This window comes from Cryptomeria japonica, chromosome 8, assembly GCF_030272615.1.
Source record: "Cryptomeria japonica chromosome 8, Sugi_1.0, whole genome shotgun sequence".
NCBI classification, from domain to species: Eukaryota; Viridiplantae; Streptophyta; class Pinopsida; order Cupressales; family Cupressaceae; genus Cryptomeria; species Cryptomeria japonica.
The window spans coordinates 556,630,296-556,656,626 of NC_081412.1; the positions used below are offsets into that span (position 1 = coordinate 556,630,296).

Sequence of the window (26,331 nt, forward strand, 5' to 3'; positions counted from 1 at the left end):
ATCGCAACCACCTAGGATACATCAAAATGTTGCAAGAACTAAATCACTTGTAACCATGACCTAGAGAACAAGTGGAAATAATTTGGGGTTAAGAAAGATCCGGTATTGAGGTTTTTGATAACTAATAACATTTGAAGTGTTTACCTTAATCAAAAACATCTACTTATCTTTTTTGGTGTCTATCTTGAAGTTATATATGTTGGTTTTCAACAAAGTGCAAAAAGCACTATTCCGGGAGAGGGTGATTTCTTAGGGATGTGTATGGTACTGGAGATGAAGAAGTTGAAAATACAAATGAATTAATCTCTAAATCAAAAGCAAAGCAATTCCTTTGTTCAAAAATATTCCGCTTATAGGGATGCTTTTAGAAAAAACAACAGCATTGTTTTAAAGCGGGTAAATTGTTCATTGCAAAAAGGATATTTAGAAGGATGTTTGTAGCATTGAACCAGATGCAACTTCAAATCATCATGCTTTAGTTACAAAAAAGAATTATTTTACTTTAAAGGGCTCTAAGCATTCTTTTGGTGACAATTTGGGGCCACATCCGAAATTCATATAATATGGCTAATAATGATTTGTAGTCAATTCAATTTTCAGTGGAGAAACTGCATGTTAGTGTTCCAATGTAGGAGCTGCCATCATTTTTTAAGGCATTTGTACAAGACAAGATGAATCAAATAGATGGTTACGATTTATCCTATACATCAATTTCACATCTTTGAGTCAACAAAAAGGGGAAATTTACATGATCTCATTTAAGAGCTGAGAAGTTCAATTCTGAAACAAAATGCAGATAAGTTCAGCTCAAATTAGTTCATCATCCATAGAAGAAGAATAACGTAGCAGAAGATGGATCACAACCCATTGCACTAAAAGAAAGGAATACAAGCAAAAGCTTAAAAGGCATCTTCAAAAAGGACAATTTAAAATGGTACTGGTAGCATTAGAGAGACGGGCATAGTTCTACAATAACTTTTTGAGGAAAATATCAACTATCATTTTGTGTCTTGGAAAAAGGGCAGAGATATATGGAGTTGATTGAAAGAACCTTTGGTCTACTTGAGAATTGGCAATAACCTAAAAATGTTTAGAAGATTGTTGTTAGTAGCATGAAGGTAAGTCATATAAATCACTTTGCTTGTGTTACATGTTGTGGTCCTCTTAATAGCGACATGGACTGGTCTCATATCTTTCTCAAAATGTGAACCGTATTTTGTTTAGATTAATTTAGGCACAGAAACGTAAGGGAAGCTCCCTTTGAATTAAAAGAAATCAACTGTTCTTTTCAATAAGATTCAAAAGTGGTGTATTGAAAAGTGCTTAAAAAATAAAACATAAAAAACTAAACATTGACAATTGTCTTGCCCTGATATTAATCAAAAATATATAAGAAAACAAATATCAAATTCCCAGTTTGACCAAATCAATGTAGAAGTCTATAAAAAACAAAAAAACTACTAAGCATCTAAAATAAACCCTATAAAGTCATCTACAATGACTGGGCACACCAAGCCTCTACAATTCCATGAGAACACTTGTCTTGAGAAGACATGATATTGCCTAAGGTTCGTATGATTTGCTCTAGGACCTTCCTCGGATCCTCAATGTCCCAAATCTGAGATTGATAGCCCTTGAAACCTTGACATTCTTCATATATCAATCTTGTTTCTTGCAATTGATTTTAGCCTTTCTACTAGAGGATAAACATTCTGCAATGCTAGATTAGCATATTGTGGCATCGGGTGCACAAATTATCACCTTCTTCAGTTCTGAGCGAAGGTTTGAGTACTCATTCTGCCAAATCCACCCAAGACATAATCCAATTTCATCTCTTAAGGTCATTATTCCTTTGCACTAGGCAAGACTTGATCCCTTATCGGCTCTTTGCGAACCATCTAACTTCACCAATCGACCAAGGGCCATGTGACAATTTTAGCCTTTTGACGGAGGTGAATATTATGAAAACTACTTGTGTGAAAACCCTGTTCCTCCAGGTTTGTCTGCAGAAGTTCTAGATGTGATCATTCATTTTGAGGTGTTTGCAACTGCATAGGAAATTTATTTTTCTCTGCCATAACTTTGATGGAATATCATTTTTTACCATGATAGCTCTTCCTATTTTTTAAGTCTGCAGAGATGCACATTAGAACTTTCCGGACATTCTGACAAAATTCAACATTCATTCTGATACCCTTCAACATTCAATCGAGGATTGATTATATAGGACCTCAAACAGGTTAGAAAGACTTATCTGTGACCCATCCGGCAATGCAATCTTATTTCTTAATGCATATGCACATTGTACTTATTCCTCTCCTCTGGCTTTTTGGAGACTTTTTGCTCAATACATGTAGTGGTTTCTAGTGGTTAGGCCTTTGGACTGATTCCCTATAACATTCAACATCTCTGTTACCCTAGAGTTTTTTCTATTGTTCTTCTTCCTCATTTTTCTGTGATAGGAGTGGAATAGACACTAACTGTGCATCCATTACATGACAGATTTGATACCTGAAGGAAATATTCTCACCATCAAGGGGAATGTTCATCCCATAAAGGCTTTTCTTGGTCAACATTGGCATATAATCTAGCAGAGTTGAGGACCCCAGGATACCTAGTGAGCTCAGAACTACTAAATATTCAACTGTATCATTTTCTATCTTTTCAATGGAAACTCTTGTATAAATTCACTATGAAGAAGTGGTATCCTTAACAAAATTTTAGCTGTGTTTGGGATATCTTGCATTAGCTTCAATGCTGAAGATAATGATCTAGTGAACAGGAGTGACCTCTTTATGGCAATTTTTCCTCTATATAAAGCAAGGTTTCAGACCTGCATTTCGCAATATCTTGTTTATATATGGCAGATCTGAAAGTTGACGTAGGCTAGGTTTTCTCCTTGTAATTTTTTGGACTTACAGGCATGGGATTGATGGAGGGTGATGTAGACGATGATGAAAGGTTAGGTAGGCTAGCATTCACAATCAGATATTTTTATTTCCTCTGAGCATTACTATATACAGTAACGTCATCAAAAGAAACAAATTATTGAACGAGTTAATTGATTAATATATGAAAGAGGTAGCCCCATTCCTCCATTCAAGATATTTAAGGTGTACTCACTACTTATTTATTAGCTCAAAATCAAAGTTACAAAGTTTTCATGCATCACTCTAAGAAAATTATGCATCAAGTGGATAATGTGCATTTCCTTCCCAAACAGAAATGATTTGGCTACTTTCCATTCCTTTATTTTCCATATAACGTTCTCGAAACTAGAACTTAATTTGATCCTTTTGAACATTGTTAAAACACATCTTTGAGTGTGTGATATGTCATCAGATCGTGCACAATTTCCTCCAATGTGCTGAGGGAAAATCTTTGAAGAAACATGGAGCACGCTGAAATATATATAGCATCATAACAACATGAATAATTCAAATAGAATGTTAATTTGAGAACCAATGGTGATGTTCATTACATATCACGTGGTAAATAGAACACTCATACCAAGAATATGATGGTTAATTAGAAATTCTATCAGCTTTATGGGTTGAAAATAACTTGAAATTATATTGAATTGCCATGTCTCATTATTTCTATAATAGTTGAAATGTGAATGTTAATATTAAAAAGAAGCCAATGAGGCAACTTTACATTCTAAGTTGAAATTTCATCTATTATTTAATCACTAACAAACTTGCATGCCACATTGAACAAATTGTTCGATATAACATCTAAATGATCCATGACAAAGATTGGAATAAGAAATCTTCATGAGCATTTCATCTGTCACAACCTTCAATGCTACCTTGGGTGTCTTTGAAAAGGAAAAGAATGTCTCTAAAAATTTACCCATCACAGCCCAGGTAATGGCATGAAACCAAATCTCATAGGTATTTTTTGTGGGATGATAAATCCTCTATAATTCCAAGGCTTCTTTTTCTGCACAGATCTTGCCTACTATATTTAGCAGAGGCTCTCTTGTCAGTGGCTTTGGCAAGTGAAAATCCATTCCTGCTTGAATACATCTCCTCGCCTCCTCAGCCATTGCATGAGCAGTCAGGGCAATAATTGGTATATGAAAGCCATATCGCTTCTCTTCTTCACGGATCCTACGAGTCGCTTCATACCCATCCATTATGGGCATCTGCAATTGCACCAGGCAATCAAAAAAATACAGTAAAAACTCTAAAATATGGAAGAGAAAAAGAAAGAGAAAAAAAAGGGATATAGCAGAGCTGTAAAGCAAACTATATTAGAGACACACGGACTTTGAAAAGATCTTCTGCATGCACTCACCAAAGCGTTAGTCATGTCAACAGTGTATTGTGATGACTAATCAAACAGTAGGGTTTTAGTATTACGACTTTGTTCAACAGTTCCCATCATAGTGCAACAAATTTGACTTCCAAAGGGAAAACAGCCAGGCCTCCATCATGATTATGCCTGTAAGAATTTAATTATGATAGTACTAATTACTGTTGGTTGGAGCATGTGGATGAAAATCTCAGATAAGAATGGCATATCTAAGTTTTATGTATCAGATAATGAAGATTCACAATGATTATTAGAAGGATTTCTGATTTACCTTGCAATCGGATCCTATTACATAAGAAACATATTATTGCATCTGGATAAATAAAGACCTTAACGACATAGGCCAAAAGGGCATCAGTCATAAGGATCTGCTGCTAAATTGTATTTTGACAAGCTTTGCCAAATTAGGCTGTAATGTCCCGCTTTTGCCATTGCTAAAAAATAATTAATTAATTAATTAAATTATTATTGTCTTAAATTATTTAAGGCAATTAATGTTTAATTAATTATTTAATATAAGTGGCTTTTAAAGTTAACATTATAATATTGTTAAAGTCACTTAATGATGCAAATATTAAATCATTTAAATTTAATATCTTTTATTGGAGCGGTTGCCAACAAATTTATTATAAAAGGTGATGAAAGAAGAGGATTGGATATATGGGAAATTATTTATAAGGTTTGGAGAACTTGGTTACAAGTTAAGACTCCAAGGACAAAAAACCCTTGGAAATTTTGGGAAGTGGACGAAAACCTATTCCCAGTTGAAGAGCATACTTAGGTTGCAAGGAATATCCCTGAAGAAGATTGAGTGATCTCCATCCCCAACAAGTAGTGCAAAAGGCCTAAGTCTGTCATCAAGAAACGATCATGAAGGACAGTTTTAGCTATACCTGAATAGTGGAAGAGTGACTCCATGTGATCAACAAATCATCAACATAGACAACCAAAAAGGTGAGAATATCATCCTGCTGCAAAATGTAGACATTTGGATCAGAATGGCAACGAATGAACCCAATTGTTAGAAGGAAGGAGTCCATCTTGGCATACTAAGCCTGAGGGGCCTGTTTGAGGCCTTAAAGAGACTACCAAACACGACAAACAAGTGACGGATCTAGAATGAGCCCCTGTGACCACTCCATGTGTGTTGCCTCCTGAAGGTCACCATGAAGAAAAGCACTCTTCACATCCTTCTGATGAGCTTGTCATTCGTGAGTTACAACAATAGCAAGGACAAATCAGATAGAATTCATTTTGGCAACTAGTGCAAAATTATCAGAGTAGTCAATCCCAAGAACTTGGGAGAATCCTTTAGCAACCAAGTGAGACTCATGTTTATCAACCAACCCATTTGAAGCAAATTTTGTCCAATAGATCCACTTGCATTGAACAAGTTTTCTTCCCTTAGGAAGAGGGACAAGATCCCAAGTGTGGTTCGTCTCCAAGGAATTGAACTCTTCCTGCATAGCTACATCCCACTCAAAGACACCTGAAGCTTTCCAAAAGAACTGTGGATCAAAAACTGAAGCAATGAAGAAATGTGGAGCTTGCTGAAACTGTGACCTTGTTCTTCTAGCATCTGAAGGATCGCCAACCCAATCACAACTAACTCTAGTGTCTTATGAGCCCAAAGAAGTCCCGAGACTAGAGAGTCTGGAGGAGAATCAACAACCTATGAATGATGATCGTGGAAGGAATGTGAATCCCCATCATCGCTATCACCATTTGAAGTGGAGAAAGAAGACTCCTCATCAAAAGCAGGAGGATTAAGATCCTCTAAAGAACTATCACCATGACATAGTGGCTCCAATATGATAGTGGATGGAGAAGTGGTAGAAGAAGAGCTAGAATGAATCTCTTCAAAACAAACACTCCTCTCAATGAATGACTCATAAGTGGTAGGATCAAGAAGCCTATAGCCTTTGACATTATCTGGATATCCAAAAAATATGCAAGACTTTCTTTGCGGATCCATAGCCTTGCATTTCTCTACTGAAATGTGGGACCATGCATGAGAACCAAACACTCAAAAGTGCTCAACTAAGGGTTTCTAACCAGTCCAAGCTTCATAGGGTTTTACCCCCTATACAGCTTTGTGAGGGACTCGGTTCTAGATATAACACGCACAGTTAATGGCTTTTGCCCCATATGGTGGTGCCAAATATTTGGCCATTTTTTTTAAGGACCAATTTTTCTGTTTTGTAACTCCATTCTACAAGGATTGTAGGTAACTATATGTTGCAAGTCAATGCCCAAAGAGAAACAAAACTGCTCAAACTTGTTGACATAGTCCTCCCCATTATATGTACAGAAAAACTTTGATAGATTTCCCAAATTATTTCTCTACAAATGCTTTGAAGTCCAAGAATAAATCAAAGAGTTCAGACTTTTGTTTGAGAAAATATACAAAGATGTATCTAGAAATATCATCAATAAATGTCAAAACATATTGAGCTCTACTAAAGGATGGATGTGGAAATGGTCAACCAAATCACTATGTGCCAACTCCAAGAGCTGTGAAGCTCTCCAAACTTTGCCTTTGTCAAATTTCTCCTTATGATGCTTGCCAAGAATGCATTCTTGACAAACACCATCAAAAAAGTGAATTGGAGGCAATCATGTAATCATGTCATACTGATCGAGCTACTACAAGTAGTGATAGTTTAAGTGGCCAAACCACTAATGCCACAAGTTACTCACTTCATTAGAATGAGTGAGAAAAACAAACAAAGGAGGATCAGAAACAAAATGAGAAAACAGATAAAGTTAAGACTCCTAATCTGCTTTCCCAACTGCAACTCTAGAATTATTGTGCAACTTACGAATTACCACTAAATCATGAGAGAACTCAAATCGCTTGCTTGAACCTATGTGAGTGATCTGATATACTAATAGGAGACTAGTTGATAGTGAGGGCACACAAAGAACATCACGGAATGTGCCAGCCTTGAGGGAGAGTCCTGAGATGGGCACAAACATATGTTCCTAAGAAACCGTGAGGGAGCCTACTCATAGGCTGTTTTCAAGTGCCCTAGCACAGTAATTCCACCATCTTTTGTAGGGTTAGGGAGAAAGTGAGGCCAAACCCTCAATTTAATTAGTTATTTATTGCATTATATATACTTCTAATATCAATAACCTAATTTAAGACATAATGATGTTAAATGATGTATGAAACTATTGGGAAGCAAGTAGCGTTCCAATAGGGCACATTACACAAAGCCTTCACATTTGCAATGTTATACACATCCTTATTAGGGATGATGCAAGGCTGCCTTTTCCCGAATCATACACACCCACCTTATCCTAGTAGCTTGATGCATTATTTTCAAATTTGGACTCGTCTTCCCAACCATGTAGCATAAAATTACATTGATACAACAAAATATGTGATTACAAATGAAGCAGCCATAATATTGTTTGCCTCTTTAAGCAACAATCCTATCAAACTTAGGAGATTTCCCCTCATATGGGCCATTTTGGATTGCCTACTTATGCCTCTCATAGCATTTCAGAAAATTTGATGGGATGTTATACACGAAGAGTTGAGAGGTTCCCTTTAATCAAAAAATTTAATCCTTTCTGAAGATGAGGTAATGTGCTAGAGTTGAAAATCATCTTATCTACATCAATGTGGCCAAATAATTTGCCACTTGATGGCTTCCATAAACAGATGTTTCCAAAACATCTTTGTAGTTAACCTTGAGATCCTTGTCTTTACTGAAGTAGATCACTTATTTAGGAGCATTTTTTAATTTTTTAGCAAAAGACATTTAAGCTAAATGGATTGGCCAAAACCAAACCTTCCATGAGGATTTACCACTTTTGCATAGTTATTGGTGCTAGTGCAAAGATTAAAGAATGAGACGCTGATGAAATTACCAAAGTTACCTCTAGTTATGCCTCCTGCCCCTCTATAATATCCACCCCTTGGACACTACAATTTTTATTTTTTACATTTACAAGTACCAACTTAATTAAACAAACTTCTCTTAATTCCTTTATTTGCCTTAGTGGTCAAAGTTCCACACCACCACTTATGCTTGCACTCAAAGGTGGTAAGCTCTTGAGGTCAAGATCCCTATTAGACCTAGCCTTAAACCTCGAGGATTCATTCCCAATGACCCTGCCTACGTATCCCTTGGAGAGAAATAAAAGGCTTCATAGTTTGACCCCAAAGGTTAAAGGGAGATCCTACTCTCCTCCTGTATGAGATCCTTGATCTATCCTTACCCCTGATTATTAATTTTATGCAATCAATAAAACTTAGTTTATATCAATAGAAGACAACCATCGGCCATTAGGTAGTGTACATGTGTACACAATCACACAGGGGTCAAATCCTTCCAAAAGTTCCCATTTCCATAAAGAGTGATACGAGCAAATTTCCCATTAACACATGGGACTAACTCGTACACATCACACACGTGATGAATAGCTCTAGCTTACGTCACATATACAAAGTGACTAGCTCTAGCATACATTCCATAATCATAGGGACTAGCTTCAATATACATTTCCCGTATACAGTGACTAGCTTCGGTAGGAATCACATACCTAGTGACTAGCATTTACACAGTGAGGAACTAACATATCCATAACACTAGCTACCACTTGCCCATAGTGCATCCTAGATAAAGAAATGTACGTGCATTGTGCACTACACCGTGGGACACATTCTTTATCTAGTCTTTTGCACCAACGAGCAAGTGGAAACAATGTTCGATGTATCCCATACTACACCGGGTATCTATCCTCAACCTAACAAGTCAAGTATACCATTTCCACATAAATATATATCCATATTACACAAGGTTTGGTCCAATTATTACCTACTTATTCTTCATTAGAAATTCTCTTCCCTACAATCCATCGAACGGCTAAGCAACAAGGACATACATTGTCGGCATGTTACTGGCCCCAAGACCCACATGCTCTTGGCGGAATCTGTCCAAAACCCTAGATCTAAGCGGGGTATCCCTTGCCTGCATGCAACTGGCGAATACCATCCACTAACTAGGGGTAACGGCTGACACTCTACCAACATAGTACGCTCCTTGACTACTGTCAATCTTGAGCGGATAAGCTTATCTTATGCGGGCAATAGGATTTCCATCGGTGATCACCTCGGATGGAGAAGGGTAGCCTATGCAATCAGGTATACAACCTCTACCTATGCCCTCCTAGGGCCCTTACTCCATCCATAACTGTAAAAGTCAGCACCTGTACATGGCTTAGCACTATAACTGGAAGAGAGGTTCCTAATTCAAAACAAATAGATCATAATTGTCTACTCTATGAGTATACACAAAGTCTTATAGGTCTAGGATTAAATTGCACATTCGCCTAAGATCACTTGAACCCATCATAAGATTGCCTTTACTCAATAGATAAACAAACTAACCATAAGGTGGTCTACCCTTCATTTTATCAACTAATCATTCAAAACACGATAAATATTACATACGAGTTATAACACTTTCTTAACTCTTTCATATTATTCTAATGCCTATTCAGCCTCCTTTGAAGCCTACTAAAGAGGAAGGGTGGACAAGTTAGGAACAACCCCAAACCTTGGAGTTATTCCCCCCCCCCCACTAGATCCTACCCCTACGAGCTTGAAGTCACATGGGCATCCTTCACCCAAGGACCACCTGCGTTCCCGCTTCCAAACGGGTCAAAGTCACATGGGCATCCTTCACCCAAGGACCACCTGCGTTTCTCTCAAGGACACCTACACTTAGGTTTCCTAGGTTTATCACATTGTCTTAGAGCTAGGCTTATTACCCAACATAAATTACCTTGGTTCACACAACCCATAGGAAATTAGTTCCATTTAAAATTATTATAATATGTTCACTATAGAGTTATTATGCTTAAGGGGTCAATTGATGTCTTGTAATCATATTAAAGCCTTGCTCCAATATCTAATAGCATTCCAAAATTATAAACATATCTTATTGTTTACTTAACAAGGAGGTTAAAATGACATAAGGAACTTGATTCACTATTTTCATTGCAATATAATTACTCAAATGGTCCATATTTATAAGCATTTTGATATCTTCTGCACTTATCAATACATCTAATATTTCCCATATCACAAGTGTTCGAAATATCATAGATCTTACGGCATAAGTTTATCCTCACCATAACCATGATTCCTACACAACCATACCATCTTTCAACACAACTATATTACCTTACAACTAACATTTCCAGTATAGCAAGTAACAATATACCAAGGCTCTCACAACATAGATATAGCCTTGCCTTGGCCATTATTCCTACCCAATAGCCATCTCTCAAAGCAACCATAATAGACCTCCCTTCATTTCCATGATAGTTTTAGTATCAAGGTTCTATTTAAAAATGATTATAGACATCATATAGTTATATAAAGTATTTACCTTGGTATAAGCGGATTATTATAATTGAAAACAGGTTTAGTGAAGTGTGGTCGTAGCACCACTAAACAAAGTCCACTTTACTATGTTATGCAATCAAGGCTTGAGGTTCATATAAATTATGTCTTACTCTCGGACCATGTTATAAGGTTATCTTAGAACTAAATATTTCATCCAAAACTCTTTGCCATCTTAATTCACTTAATATCTCAAGGTTAAAGTTATTCTAATAATTGACCTTCATTGTTGTAAGTAATTTGTTAATTAATTTTCCCCAAAATATCCTATAGGTTCATCTCCATGATGCAATGGTTACATATCACTTAACAAGGGATTCTCTTTGTTTTCGCAAACAATAATTAATCATTGGAAAAAGACCCCATGTAATAGTGAATACATAACATGAAGTTACATCATTATAGTCATAATCCCCACATCCAAAAGTTAGCTCCTAATGCAAGTCGAGTAATGCATAAGTTTTCATGTTCATCCCTACATGCAATTATATATATTTAAAAGTATGTAATGAATGATGTTGACATGCAATACCAATAACATGCTTCCACTCATCATTCTAAAGGAAGCCTTGCAACATTGTTTATCCAACTAAGGTCAATATACTTGACCCAAACTAATGGTAATATTTTCCTATATATTTGGATATTATAACTAAGGGAACATCATAGAAGATCACTATAGCCCGGGATATCATCATAAAGAACCCATTATGCAAGCGTTGATATGGATCCATAAAGTGTCCCATTAAAAGAAAGGAAAACAATATATTCCACTAGCCAATCAACTATTTATATTTACGTGTTGTACTGCTACATTTTTTTTGTTATATTGGAATGTTGTGATTAATCCTTACATATGCTCCAACATTAAAAATGTCTAAAGGCATAATTCAAATTATCAATACCAAAGTCACAAGTTGTTGTAACATTTTTGGAGCAATGACCTTTAACCTTAGGTTTTCTCAATGTAATAAAATTTATGCTTAACATACACATCCTTTTTGCCATAATCATTCACTTGAACTAAGATATCATGAACAATTATTATAGTAGCCCAATGAGGTTTTTCTCTCCATCACTTTACTACTCTCATTTCACCTTACAAATAATATTATATAAGACTATAACCTAAAGACCATACTAACAATTTACTTTATTAGGTACAATAGTATGGTTCCTTAATAAATGTGCTAACAAGGGGAACCCTTACCTTGTACCCACAAAAGTTACAGTATCCAAATAATTAATATCTAACTTAAACTTTATATGTTACTCATATGTAAAGAATAAGCATAGATCATTTCTATAACAAATTGCAACATCGGGAGATAACCTAGTAAGTAATTCCAACATATTGAGAACTTTCAACAAACAAACTGCATACTTCTTGAGCACAATGTTTTTATGATTTCTTCTACTGCAGGGATGATTTGTGACAAAGCTAATTGCAAATCGTGTTTTCCTTTCAATGTTTGGTGTTGCATGTTCTTAGTTTCAGAAGTTATACTTGCAAACTAAATACAATCATTGAATGGCAAAGAACATGAACCTTTGCGATACAAACTAGAACAGAGCATTTTCATTGTATAATATTCAAAGAAAAACTTATAAAATGATCTACTTGCTGACCTCAAACTGGAAGAATAATCTGCCATACAAAATGACTGGCAACCTTGAACTCTGACGTGACGTAGCAAAAGATTGCACTGAAGAACCCACGAAGTATTAGGGTTTTCATTTGGGAAAGTGGCATCGCTTGTAGAATGGTTGGTAGCGCCCAACTCCTTGTAATGTACTTGCAATTATACCAATGCCTTCATTCACTAGCAACTCCACTTCCCACATAAGACCATACCTCAGATTATATATGCAAAGTTGTGCCAATATAGAATGAGATTACACCAAGAATATGCACTCCCATCTCAAAATGGGTATCCACAGTATCCTCTAATATGGTCACACCCAAGGAAATGAAACTGCCGATATGAGAACTACGAACAGATGAAAGAACAATTCCTCCTAAAACGATAAAGCCAATTCCCAAATGATTTTTTTGTCCCCCATAATCTCTGAAACCTCCCTCCCTCTCCTCTCAGGACATGATCTTCAAGCTACAGTGATCGCAGAATAAGCCTAATGTGTATCGAGTGAATTTTTTTTGTTCCCTTTTCTCTTTGGTCACTCTCCCAAAATAACATTTCGTAATGTTAGGATGGGTGCCCATGTCTGCCCATACTCCTATTGTCTTATCTCATTAATGGGATTGTTCATCCATGCCTCCTTAATCAACTACACCTAGGCTTTTGTACCTTACTTATTGCATTTATTTCAAAAAAAATTTCTTCTTTTTGAAGCCTTATTTTCCCCAAAGTCCCTTGTGAATCCTTGAAAGTTACCTTACCTCCTCTCTTTCATATGGAAATTGAATAGAATATGAGGGAGGGTGAGGATGCCATGCCTTATTAATGGCACGATGCATCCTCTGTCAGTTGCATCCATTCCTCCTTAAATGCACTACCTACCATCTCTTTTCATATTGTGGCACTCATAGCCATGCTAATAATATCCAGGTATACTGTTCTTTAGGTTTGAGTGTGTGGGATGTGACACCCTCTTGGGTTTCCTCCAGCCACACCATTAAAACTCACCTTATGTCAACCCTTGAGGGGACATCCCAAGTCCTTCATTACTTATCAGCAAACTATCACTAGGATTAAAACCTAAGTTACCGATTCGGGTTCGGGATCGGGTTTAGGGACACGAACCCGGTTCGTGGGTTCGGGGAAAAAAAGTTTTGCCTTTAGGGTTCATGAGTTGGGTTCGTCCATATACATATACATATACATATACATATACATATACATATACATATACATATACATATATATATATATATATGTATATGTATATGTATATGTATATGTATATGTATATGTATATGGATATGCATATATGTATATGTAAATGTATGCATATATGTATATGTATATGTATATGTATATGTATATGTATATATGTATATGTATACATATATATACATATACATATACATACATATATGCACAAAATTTAAGAAATATACAAAATTACAAATCTAAATACATTTAATAGTGTGCTACTTCATCATTGATCAATGCCAAATGCCAATTGTTGGTTAAGAATTTCAATAATATCATATTATGTCATATGCCATATAAATTTTTTAGTGACTTGACTGGCCCAGTCCGTGGGTTCACCCGGGTCTGCGCCTAGGTTCGCCTGGGTTCGGCCAGGGTTCACCCTTTTGACTATGGGTTCGACCTGAGTTCGCTAAGGCGGACCCAGGGAAAACCCACAGTCAAAAGGGCAAACCCTGCCCGGACCCAAGGCGAACCCAACGCAGACCTGGACCCGCACGAACCCGGTTTGCGTTTGGAGCCCAAAACCGATGAACCTGGTAACTGAGATTAAAAATGAGTTAAATTGTTTCTGAAATCTATTTGATGGGTTGTTGGATCTCAATTTTATGCAGCTTTAGAGACTTATCACGCACCATTGGGCACATAATTATTTATTACATTAGATACCTGGCTAGAGATATTTCATGATTATCTGAAAATATTTATTATCATATCTGGTCTTGAAAAGAGTATAAATATCATGAAGACTGTGGCAGTTCTTTATGTTGGTTTGGCATGAGCTTCTTTAGAAGGTTTATAAATATTAAACGTATGGAATTATTGATCGCCAATGTTAATTTCTCTTATTATTCATTTTATTCCAGTGAGAATTTGCCAAGATCTAGAGTCCAATGGAAAGCACATAAACAAGAGAGAATAAATGTGACAAGAATAAACTGTATTCCTATCAAGATGCAATGCAAAATACCCAGCTAACTGAGTTGATTGATTGATTAAAGTTCAATTGAATTGATTACATACAATGTAAATGAGCCTGCTTATAAAGGCAAGGCCATATGGATATGTGAGCACACAGACATGACATGTGGCCCAATGAGAAACAAGGGTAGGTGAGGGTAGGTAATTCCTAAAGTTGGACGATAAAGTTTATGGAAATATATTGGAAGAGTCATGCTCTTCTCTTGGCCACTTTATGAAAGCATTATCAAAGTTCACGATAGAGAAAATGTTTGGTCGCCTTTAATACTATATTGGCGTGATATTTTTTGATCAATCACTATTCGGCTCATTGAAATATTTCAACGCATGTATTGAAGCTGAAGACTATTAGCGCAGGTTCTCCTTTTTGGCACAGGAAACTATTAAACTTGTCATGGAGCCTTATTCTGCTAGCATGGGCTTTCATTATTGACGTAGTTCTATCTTTGCCTTGTGTGAGCATTCCCTAGCCCGTGGGGCTCTCTAGGTGTGACTTTAGTCTCAGGCACAGGTCCTTTGTTTTGGGTTCAGAGTTTGAAGAAGACGGAGTCTCATTTCCATTGTTTGGCATTGATTATCTTATGCATCTGGCATGAGGATTTTTTAATCAATAATTCACCCTTATCACTCCTGTTTGCTGGATGCTCTGCTGTTGGAAATTGCAACCTAGTTTGGGGTTGATTGGGTATTCATTGCTGAATATTGCTAAGTGCACATTGATAGCTGCTTCCTTTTTTTCTGGATGTGAGAGGCTTGTGCAAATATTGGAGACTATACATTGAATAATAGATGTTGCTGATCAAGTCAGCAAGGATGTAGATTTCAAAAATCAATACTTCTGAGTATCTCACTCTGCTACTATTTTCATTTAGTTGATGTGGCCCTGCTTAGGATAATATATTCAAAGGTTGAAGACTCCAGATATAAGGAGTTAGCACATGTTGGGTTTCTCTGGATGGATGTATGGACTTATAGCAGTTATTTCATACATTTAGCAGTCATATAATAGTTGCAGCAGCACTGAGAAAGTGATTGCAGATCCTGCACAGAATTTTGGAAGGCAAAGATAAGCTACAGCAAAGCTCAGGTCAGATATTGATCGTTCTGCCATTATATTTCTGCAACAAACCTTCATTCTACAATGACTGTGTAAATCTGGAAAGTAGTTTGTGACCAAAGGTTTCCCTGAGTATATATATAAATAATTTCATCTGTTCATATGGTCTGAAAATATAAGGATTCTATCGTTTGATTCATTTTCCATGAAGGTATAAGTTGGTGCAGTGCAAATAAAAACATTCAGACTATGATATCATTCCATAAACCCATACATATCTGAAACATACAACACACCATTACATTACTTAGATGGTTTGCAAAGTGTTTGACAAAATTACACTATAAGGAATAGTGCAAATTTGTGGTTCAAATTGGAAGGGGTTTTTACACATTCAAGATTAGTGATTCAAGGGGTACTATTATGAAGAATTTATTTGACCATCCTTTTTGGTCATCATGATATTAATAGGATCTTCTGCAACTGAGTTAGCCAATATTAGTGAATACTGCAGGTTCTATAGTGCTGACGATACGAAATGAACAAAAACTGGGAGCTTTTCTATGTTACAAATTCTATCTAACCTGCCATAATCTTCCTTCTAATTAGTAGTCATCCTCTAAATAACATTAATATTTCCAAGGCTTTCAACCTGCTTAGATACCATAATTTCCATATGGCTATATCTTGCAGATTTCAGCACTATTACAGCTGAATTTCATTTTATAACTACAGGTGCAATATAGTTTTTTGAAACATAAAATTGAAAAGAATGTAAGGAAATTTCAAATAAGGAAGCTTGCAGTGGAGTTTAAAAAGAACTACCTCACAATCCATCAGAAGAATGTCAAAGACATAGGGTTGTACAGGATCATCAGATGATTTGAGTGGACACTGTTTTGAAGACAAAAAATCTTTATTGTTCTTGATTCTGCTATGAAGCATTTCAGAAACTATTTGCACAGCCTGTTCTCCATCATCAACACATTTGACAGTGGCACCTAACTGGGTAAGTGTGGCTTGTGCAAGTCGTCGTAAAACAGCATTATCTTCTGCAACAAGTATATGCATTCCTTCCAATAAATTCTGAGCTCTCAATTTGTTATCCTTCTGTGTTAGTTCAGACCACATTTGCTTTTGATCTTTAAAATTTACCAAACTAGATGTAGGCCGATCAAAGGATTTCCTTCTGAAATGTTCATCACTAGATTCTGTCTGTGGCAAAACATTTGATGCCTCAATTTCTGAAGCTTGCTGTGTTCTTTTTCCACTAAGATCCTGCACAAGATCCCAAACTGCATGCAAACGTGACCCATGAACTGGCTTATGTAATATCAAGTCACAAGGAACTGATCCTCTCTTCAAGTTCTCCAATTCTACACTGGGAGTATTTGCATTAGCTAGCCATACAACCTTACAGATGGGCACCTGTCCAACTCCAAAAAAATTACTTAAAATCGCCGATATTTGTTCTGGAGGTCCTACAATCATGTTGATATCTACAACAACCAGCAGGTGCATACTTACTCCATTCACTTTTCTCTGTTTAGATTCCTCAGTACCTGAACCATAACCATCTGGAGAAAGTTGGTTTACACCATAATCAGAGAATGTGTCACCTTGATGTGACATATCATCCACCCAAGGATCACTCAACAGGCTCTTTGGAGAAACAAACTCAGACGTCTCGGAAGCCCTTAGACTCTGTACAAGAACCTCTTGTTTGAGATTTTCAAGTGTTGGGATAAAATCCAACCATTGGTTTACCATCAAAACCTGTTCACATCTGTGCTCCAGCCATTTCTTTAAAATCATTTTGCTTGCCTCGCCATTCATTGCAAGGACTACAAAGACATTTTCTTTGAGAGCAGGCCTTTGCCAGTGGGGTTCTGAAGTGCCAGAAGTCAATGAAGATTTCTGTCGTAGTTGCCAATCTTGAACGTCATATTTTTCACATGAATAACTTTTAGCCCACAGAGAAACTCCATTAAGCACATGCATACCTAATGACCGATTTTCTCCATTCTTGCTCTGATCTACACTAACCTCAGCAATTCTGAAAAAGAGATTGAACCTAAAGCATGTTCCTTTTTCCCCAGGTTCACCTTTGTCAACAATCTTAATATTTCCACCCATCAGATGCACCTACCACACACAATAACACTAAAAATCAACACTTTAAGAACAACTGAAATTGTCATAAAATATTGAGGTCTACTAGCCTGCAAAACAATTACATGTAAAATGAAAATGTAAAAGGTCAGAGTTGAATGATGGGGACTGCATATGGGGAATGGCCCTGGGCGGGAAAGAAATTTCAAAACTCTTACAGGAATGATGGCAGAGTGCAGAACAAGGAGCGACAGAGGCAGGGTCGGCAATGGCAGGGTCAGCATTTCAATGGGGCCAGTTATCATAGGTTTTCAAAACCAAACTGGGCACCATTTATCTGGCCAAAAAAATTGAACAAGGACAAACAGGAAGTATTTGATGTTTGTGCAGAGGATAGGTCCCCGCACGACAGCAGTGATCGGCAATGGGAAACGAGCTTTTGACAGCAGGAGAAGCATTCTGGGTTTTTAGATCACCTTTTCATTAATAATAAAGTGGAGTCCTCATCGGGTCAAGATTGTCTGTCTGCACCTAATAATATCCCTCTAAAGAAAAGGAATGGGTCTAATGGCTGATCGGGGTCCTTCAGAAATGGCAAGCCCTCTGTACTCACATTTCCAAACAATATTCCAGTGGGAACCCCCATTAAGCTAAATAATAAGACTAACTCTGAAGGTGGTCTCCATCCGATTTGTAATCAGCAGCTGAGGGGCTTTTATCCCACAAATGGGCAGCATAAGAGGGTTTTCTCTAAAGTTTGGAAGAAGAAACCTCCCTCTCAAATGGCAGGGGGTGAGGCAGTTATTTCCTCAGCTAAAGAGGATAGAGGAGAAGCACAATCTAATGGGGATTTAAACCAAGCAGGATGGATTCTTAACATTTCTTTGCGGAGCATTTTTTGGAATCTCAGATTTCAATTTGCAGAATCGGGCGATGATTGGTAAGTTTTGGGGTTCTTCTCCTCAACCCTCGGATTTAATTTTTTGGGCTAAGAAGCATTGGGTTGGGGTGAAGGAGGTGTTTTTTATGGATCATGGTTCTCAGTTCTTTATTACCATTTTTTCTTCAAAAGAGTGTCGGGACAAGATTCATAAATTCAAGGAGTGGTTTTGCAATGGGTATGGTCTCTACACTATGGTATGGTCCTGTTGACGTGTATTTTGTACACTATCAAACACAAAATAAAATACCCAAGGGTACCTTATCCTCTCTTGAGTAAAGCCTCTGAATGCTAAAGATATCGCAAAAAGGATCAATCAGGGTGACTTCAAGGTTCTTCGTTGTAGGATCTCTACGTGTGGATAAGCACCAGTGGTCGTTGTGAATGCTGTTTCTTCAAGGGGTCTTACGCACTTTGAAAGCTGGTCCGTGTTGCTCTCACTCGACTGCAGGAATAGGATTTTTCCTAATACTAACAAATTCTCAAAAATATCAAAAGATAGGGTTTTCAAGAGATGAATTCTAATCTAATCCTAAGAATAACTCAATGTAGGCTAGACTTGGTAAGATTCTACCAATTTCAATATTGCCAAGGAATTACAACTCTACTGAAATTGATGCGATCTTCTAAGGTGATTAGTGGTTTTCAAATCATCAAAGACTATAGATACTATCATAAAGATACATATCAATATTCCAATAATGATTGAATGTTCAAGCAATCTCAATATCTCCAGTTGACCACACAACGCGTCCTTACAATCAGTAAGAAACTAGTGGTTTGGAACGTGAATCTCACCAAGGATCAAGCACAACACTTAGTCCTTCAAACTTAAATACTACTTCGACTGAGAAGGATTCAAGAAGATAAACAACCATGAAGATAGCCACAAGAATTGCAATAAAACACCATAACTTCAATATTTTATTGATCTCAAAGCCAAAATAGACAACAATTGTTCGAAATTCTCTCTTCACTATTCAATCTTGCTACAAAATAACTTTCTCTCTAAGCTCTCTAATCTCTTTCTCTAAAATCTAATCTGATCTCATCTTCTAATGACAAAATGAAAATGAGTGAGGGTATATATAGCATCCTCAATTACAATGAACAGCCCAGATCGAAAGAAGATCAATGGCTGAGATTCTGACACCTAAACCCTAATTAGGGTTTGTTACAAAAAGTTCCCTTTTTAGATGAACATTATTAAATGCATAGCCAAATATTTAATTGGCACAAAAGTCGAGGAAACATAGACCAATGATAATTAAGATGCCACGTCATCCTATAACAACCTTTCTTCTAGAACCTTGTTCCCTTTCCAATGCTCTTTCTTAGCATATGCAACGAATCTGGACACAATTCCTTCAACCTCAGCAATGGGAATCTCAGGAAGATTCTTCATTCGTTCCTCCAAGTGAATAACCTGATCAAAGGCAGTGAGAAGAGCCGCTTCCCATCCAAGTTCGAGTTCTTTGATCTTCTCAATCAGGAGCATAGTAGTGAACATTAGATCCCGTTGCTCGTCTGTGATGACATTCTCATCTTTGCAAAAGATGACCTTGATTCTATCCTCCAACTCTTGGATGTCCACATCTGTCTCAATCTCGATTCGTCGGCCAAGGATGGTACACAATACTTCAAACACTTTATCTTGAATTGGATGGATGACACCTTCAACTTGACTGCATTTGGTGTTGATGTCTTCGAAAAGAACCTCTTTCATCTGGAGTAGAGTTGACCACTGAAGTAGGTTATGAGTTCCTCCATCCATTATCTTTTCCTGTGCTAGAATCTTCCTTGGTGTTTGCCTGATTACTTGCAAAACGGGAATGATAACATCTCTAGTGTGAGCGAAAGCGGCTACAATTATCATTAGATTGTGGACGATCTCAAGGACCCGGATAGCTCGATGGATTGTCTTCATCATTCTTGTTGCAAATTCAACAGCTACCATGTGGGATTTGTCAATCCAAGAGCTCATAAGCTGAACCAAGCTCTTGACTCTTTCTGCTTCGCCAACCAATTCGAGAGGAAGTGCTTGCACAGGAGATACTGCTGGATCCTGACGTCTCAAGGGCTGATTGAGATGACTAAAGTAGCCTCTCCAAGCACTGACCTCCCTCTCAAGCTTCTTATTCTTTTCCATTTCTTCTTTAAGTTTGCCCTTAAGTGCTTCAAATGAATCGGTTGCCTCATCCATCGCCTGTTCAGAAGTGAGTGGACCAAGCTCAAATGTTTCTACATCATACTCATCTGCAAGAATTTCACCTTCATACTTGTCCACTACTGGTGTAGCTATCTGCAATTTCCTGGATCCTGTCTCATCCCTGATCACCTTGGACATCTTGGTGGCCGCCTTCTTTTCCGTTACTTCTTGAGAATTTCCTATAAGGCTCTCTAAGTCAATTACATCCTCTTCTTCTTCAATCACAATCACCCTTGTCAGTCTCTCTTTCAACCAATCTGGAATGGCAGATCTTGCCTCTCTAACTTGTATTTCTTTAAGTAAGGGTTCATCTTCTCGGAGAGATGTCGCTTCATCATCATTTCCCTGATCCTCCTGTAGCTCATCAATTTGTAGAGGTTGACTTGATGAATGTTGAGGTGTTTGTCCCTTCTCTAGCTCATCATTCTGTACCATGGATTCCATAGATTCATCAATCTCAGGTACTATCTTCTCTTGACCTCCATCTTGACTTTCCTTCTTTCCATGTCAAGAAGATGTGCCTGATGGGCAATCTCAATTGGCTTCTTGCTTCTTCTTAGAAGATTCTCTTTAATCAGGTCTTTCTTTCCTCTTTGTGCCTCTAGGATGAGAAGTGTCTTCACTCACGCTTGCTCCTCCTTCTTCTGGTCTTTCCTCCAAAGTAAAAGTCATTGGTACATTCTATTCTCTCAACTTCTGATGTTGTACATCCACCCATCTGCTAGTGCATGATAAAACCGGAGCCATCAAAGCTCTCAAGTCCAAAATCTCAAGCTCGTTCCAATCTATCTTCACTCTCTTATCTTCTTTGTCATAAGATGACTGGAGGTATCTGTCGTTGCCCTGGGCTTGATCGGCTACTCTGTAAACTTTGCATTTTCTGATGAAATCTAAAGGCAATCTAGAATGCATCTTCTTTTTAACTTCTAAATCATTTGAGAGATTCATCCAAAAGTCTTCCACCTGAAACTCATGTCCGTACTTCCTAGCAACTATTTCCTCCATATAACCATAAGGATCAAAATTCTCCCTTGGGGCAAAGAAGGTGAATGAATACAAGGCTAATTCCTTCTCTGCATCCTCCGAAGCTTGAGTATTAAGACATACCTCAATCGAATTCCCCAATATGATAGGCACGAGAACTCCATTTCCATGCTTGTGTCTGGATACCTTTGCACTATTCTATCTGTCGGATATCTCGGCAACATGTAAGGAGGTGAAGGACATCCCTGAACTCTGATGTATGTAAACTTTTGAAACTGGATGAACCAAGCACCATACCTCTTCACAAGCTCTTGTGCATCCAGAGATAGTCGATTGTGAATCCCGCCTTGCAATATCCTAGTGATGTTCATCGTGAAGGTATCATTGACTAACTTGTAGTCACTTCCAGGTGGATGATGCAGATGAACATAAGAGTCACAAACTCTCACCTCTTCGGGTCCTCTTCCGATCACTCCTCTGTGAGGTAGCCCTGCATACTCGAAACTCCTGATCAAGGCATATATGACGTATGAGCTCATGTGGAACGACTTGGTAGGCCTTAGTCTTCTCAACTGCACATCCAGGCTATTGCTAATTATTCTGGCCCAATGAATCGTTCCTTTTCCTTGGACAATCACTTGAATGAAGAAGAACATCCACTTCTCAAAGTAGAAGGCTTGAGGAGCCCCTGTAACTCGATTAAGCAAAGTTATCAAATCTCTGTACTCCTCCTGGAAATCAATCCTATGCGGTGTATTGGGAATCTTGTTCAGGCGAGGACGACTTTTGAGCAACCAATTCTTGTTGATGAGATTGAGGCAAGTGTCAGGATCATCTTCATACATTGACCTGGCTCCTTCTAGGCTTTTGTAAATCATATCTTTATGCTCTGGAAGATGGAGAGCCTCACTTATAGCCTCCTCTGAAAGGTAAGCTAAAGTGTTTCCTTCCTTGGATACGATCGATCTCGATTGTGAGTCATAATGGCGGGCACACTCAACATCAACTCATGACACTGGACTGCTGGGGGGAATCCTACCGCCTTGATGATGCCACTTTCAATTATTCTCTTCGCGACAGGTGATAGCTTGCCAATGTAGGGGACCTCTCGAAACTTCTTCACACTGAAGTTTCCCAAGTTGGTATCTCCGATATTGCTCCATTTGGACACGATCGTGGTCTCCAACTCTTCGTTCTTCTGATCTTCTTTGATGAGGGCTGGACGACTAGTGGATGCTCCTGCCTTTGGAATCGCCATCTTGACACCTACACAACATTTCACAATTAGTAATATATCTTGAAGCGTAGAAATATAGAGTGAAAAGGAAGATTTAAGATTTTAATTAGGAAACTTCATGATAAATCTTGAGTTATCATTTCCTAATTAATTACGCAATACTTGGATTTTTCAAAAACAAATGTTCAAAAATCAAATCTTCAAAAAGGGTGTCAAGATGATTTCGCCATACCTCCTCTTGAGTATTAAACTCTAAGAAATGATGCAAAAATAGATGAATTTTGCTAGGCAAAATGTAGATCAAAGTTCTCCCTTGGATAAAATGCGCCTCCTTTGGCCTTCAAAAGAATCGACTCCACTTCCTTCTAGTCTCCAACACTTGAAATAAATTCGCTCCAAGCAAACCAGATTTCGCACCTCCAATTAGCTCTCCAAATTCACTCTTAAGGCAATGATTGAATGATTTGAATTGTGAAAAAACACCTCCAATATATAGAGCGCTCACCCTTTTGCTCCCTCTAGGCCGACTTGGCAAAAAAGAGGTTTAAAATAAATAAAATTCCAAAAAAAGGGGGCCGACTTGGCAAAATAAATGAAAATAAGGCCTTGTGCACTTTATATTTAATTTTAATTTAATAAAAATTAATTTTAAATGCCTCCAAGATAGAAGTTCGATTTTTTAAGGCTTAAAATTAATTTATTAAATGCCAAAATTTAATGTCAATTTAATCTTAATTTTCCACATGCCTCAAAATTAGCAATTTTGGCGATCTAATGCAATTTGGAGAATATTAATTTTTAAAACAAAACTTAATGAGATTTCATGAGGATTTCGCCCTAGACCCTCTCTGAGGGTCAAGAGCGATTTTTGAATTTTAGCTCGAGTTTAGCACTTTTCAACCTCCAAAACCTCTTCAAGATATTTCAACTAAGTCCTTTCACTGAATTGCAAACTTAGCTCTATCCAATTTTGGAGAAAAGGTGTGATTTTGAAGTTTTTCGCTCTGGGCCCTCTCTGAGGGTCAGGAGCGATTTTTGCAAATTGGGCTTGATTCTTCATCATTTTTCATTAAAACTTTATTCATCATTTGGCAATGTCCTTCCTTAATCCACTTCAACCAAATTCGCTTAGTTGTTGCAAGGTAAAATGAGGATTTTCAACAATATCGCTATGGGCCCTCTTTGAGGGTCCGGAGCGATTTTTCGCTATGGGCCTTCACTGAGGGTCAGGAGCGATTTTTCATTTTCTGACCAAAATCATCAAGTTTCAAAGGTAAAACAATATTCATCATGTTCTTGGAGGTCTCTTCTCCTTGTCCTAACCTTGCCTTAGCACCATTTTGAAGAAAACATGCATTTTTTGAAAATCTCGCTATGGGCCTTCAGTGAGGGTCAGGAGCGACTTTTCACTTTTAGGCAAATTTCTTTATCTTTTAATCTTCAAATCACCTCCAAGGCATAACACATCACATTCTCCTCCTGTCCAAGCAAGATTTTATCTCAATTCTTCAAGTCAAAGAGAGAAAACTGGAAAATCGCTATGGGCCCTCTCTGAGGATCCGAAGCGATTTTTGTAATTGCCTTTAAAATTTTCATTCTCAACGATTTCTTTTCACTTCAAGGCCTTTTAAACATCGTTTCAAACCCATGCCTAACCTTAACTTTCCTCAAACTTGGATGAAAAGTTCCCATTTTAGGTTTCTCGCTGTGGGCCCTCTCTAAGAGTCCGGAGTGATTTTTCGCTATGGGCCTTCAGTGAGGGTCAGGAGTGATTTTTGAATTTTAGGTTGATTTCATCTTGTGTTGATCCTCCAAATTATATTCAACAGATAGAACATGCTTTCCTTCATCCCTTCCAATCATAAAATCACTTTGATCTTGCAAGAATAATGCATATTTGAAAATCTTGCTGTGGACCTTCTCTGAGGGTTAGGAGCGATTTTTGCTACCTAGATCAAAATGCTTCACTTTTCATCTAAAAATCACTTTGCCAAGGGAGATATCGTCTTGTTCTTTGCTATGAATAAAAATTCATGTCCAAGAAAGGTCCAAAAATGTGCACACAAAGAAAATCGTTGTGGGCCCTCTCTGAGGGTCAGGAGTGATTTTTCCTTTCCTGGGCAAAACTCCTTCAATTTATCATCTTTGATCAAGTCTAGATACCTCATTATGCTCATTCTATCCTTCATCATGCTCTTGACCTCTCAAATCAACCAAATAAGGCTAGCAATGACCCTTATAAGATTTCTCGCTGTGGGCCCTCTCTGAGGGTCAGGAGCGATTTTTCTGTTTTCAACAAGGTCCTTCATTATTTCAAGCCAAAACTTCCTCAGGTGGGTGGAGAAAGTCATTTATTTTCCATTTATGATCAAAACTTGGTCTCTTTTCATTGCAAAATGAAGGAAATCAAAATCTCGTTGTGGACCCTCTCTGAGGGTCGGGAGCGATTTTTTCCTTAGTTTCCAAAATTCACCATCTTTCGCGTCTCCAAACAGTCCAAAGCATCAAGTCACGTTCAATCATCTTTCCAGGAGACCCTACACAAAGCAATTTAGAAAAATCAGTGACAAATATGACTTAAACAACATTTTCGCCCTGGGCCCTCTCTAAGGGTTAGGAGCAATTTTACCCTTTTTGGCCAAACTGCTTCAAATTTAAGTCTCAAACTGCTTCACCAGGCGAAGTCAGGTCATTTTCAAGGTCAGGAACCAGTTAGCAAGTTCATCAAAAACAAGAAATTGTACTCCGGATAAATTTCGCCCTGGGCCCCCTCTGAGGGTCAGGAGCGATTTGTCTGCTTCAGGCATCATCTTGCTTCAAAAAATTGATCAAAACTCACCTAGGCAAGAACTCACAATTTCACCTTCAAAATGCTAACACTTAGTCAAAATTGGATTTTACCCTAAAAACCTTTATTAGACCTAACCTGAGACCTATTTGACTCTCCTGAAAGACTTACCTTATTTCAAACATTCCAACTCTTCAGGGGGACACTTAACCATTCTCCAAAATTTGACTGGACTCAACCTAAATGACATCCAAAAAAGAACCCCGAAGGTTTAGCCCTAGTCCAGACAGACAACTCACTCACTCAAAACCCTAAAACAGAGAGAAGAACAAGCAAAGAGAAGCAAAAAACAAAGCAAAAAGAGGGGGTCCCCATTCCAAAT

General features: G+C 37.6%; 1 protein-coding gene across 3 annotated transcripts in view; it reads right to left on the reverse strand.

The window, feature by feature from the left end:
• Window positions 1-3,520: 3,520 nt before the first annotated feature.
• Window positions 3,521-26,331, reverse strand: part of LOC131067095 (histidine kinase 1) — an 88,705-nt gene continuing 65,894 nt past the window's right edge. The window contains exons 7-9 of one of the 3 annotated variants that reach the window (XR_009358749.1): window positions 16,505-17,824; window positions 4,303-4,449; window positions 4,067-4,150 (exon numbers count right to left, since the gene is read on the reverse strand). Coding sequence is in view for 2 of the 3 variants with exons in the window: in XM_058002030.2 (XP_057858013.2) it covers window positions 3,923-4,150; window positions 16,505-17,824 (1,548 nt within the window). In the remaining variant the exon portion in view is untranslated. Of the gene's footprint in view, window positions 4,151-4,302; window positions 4,450-16,504; window positions 17,825-26,331 lie in introns of all 3 variants that reach the window. The other 2 variants (XM_058002030.2, XM_058002029.2) reach the window with 2 other exon arrangements.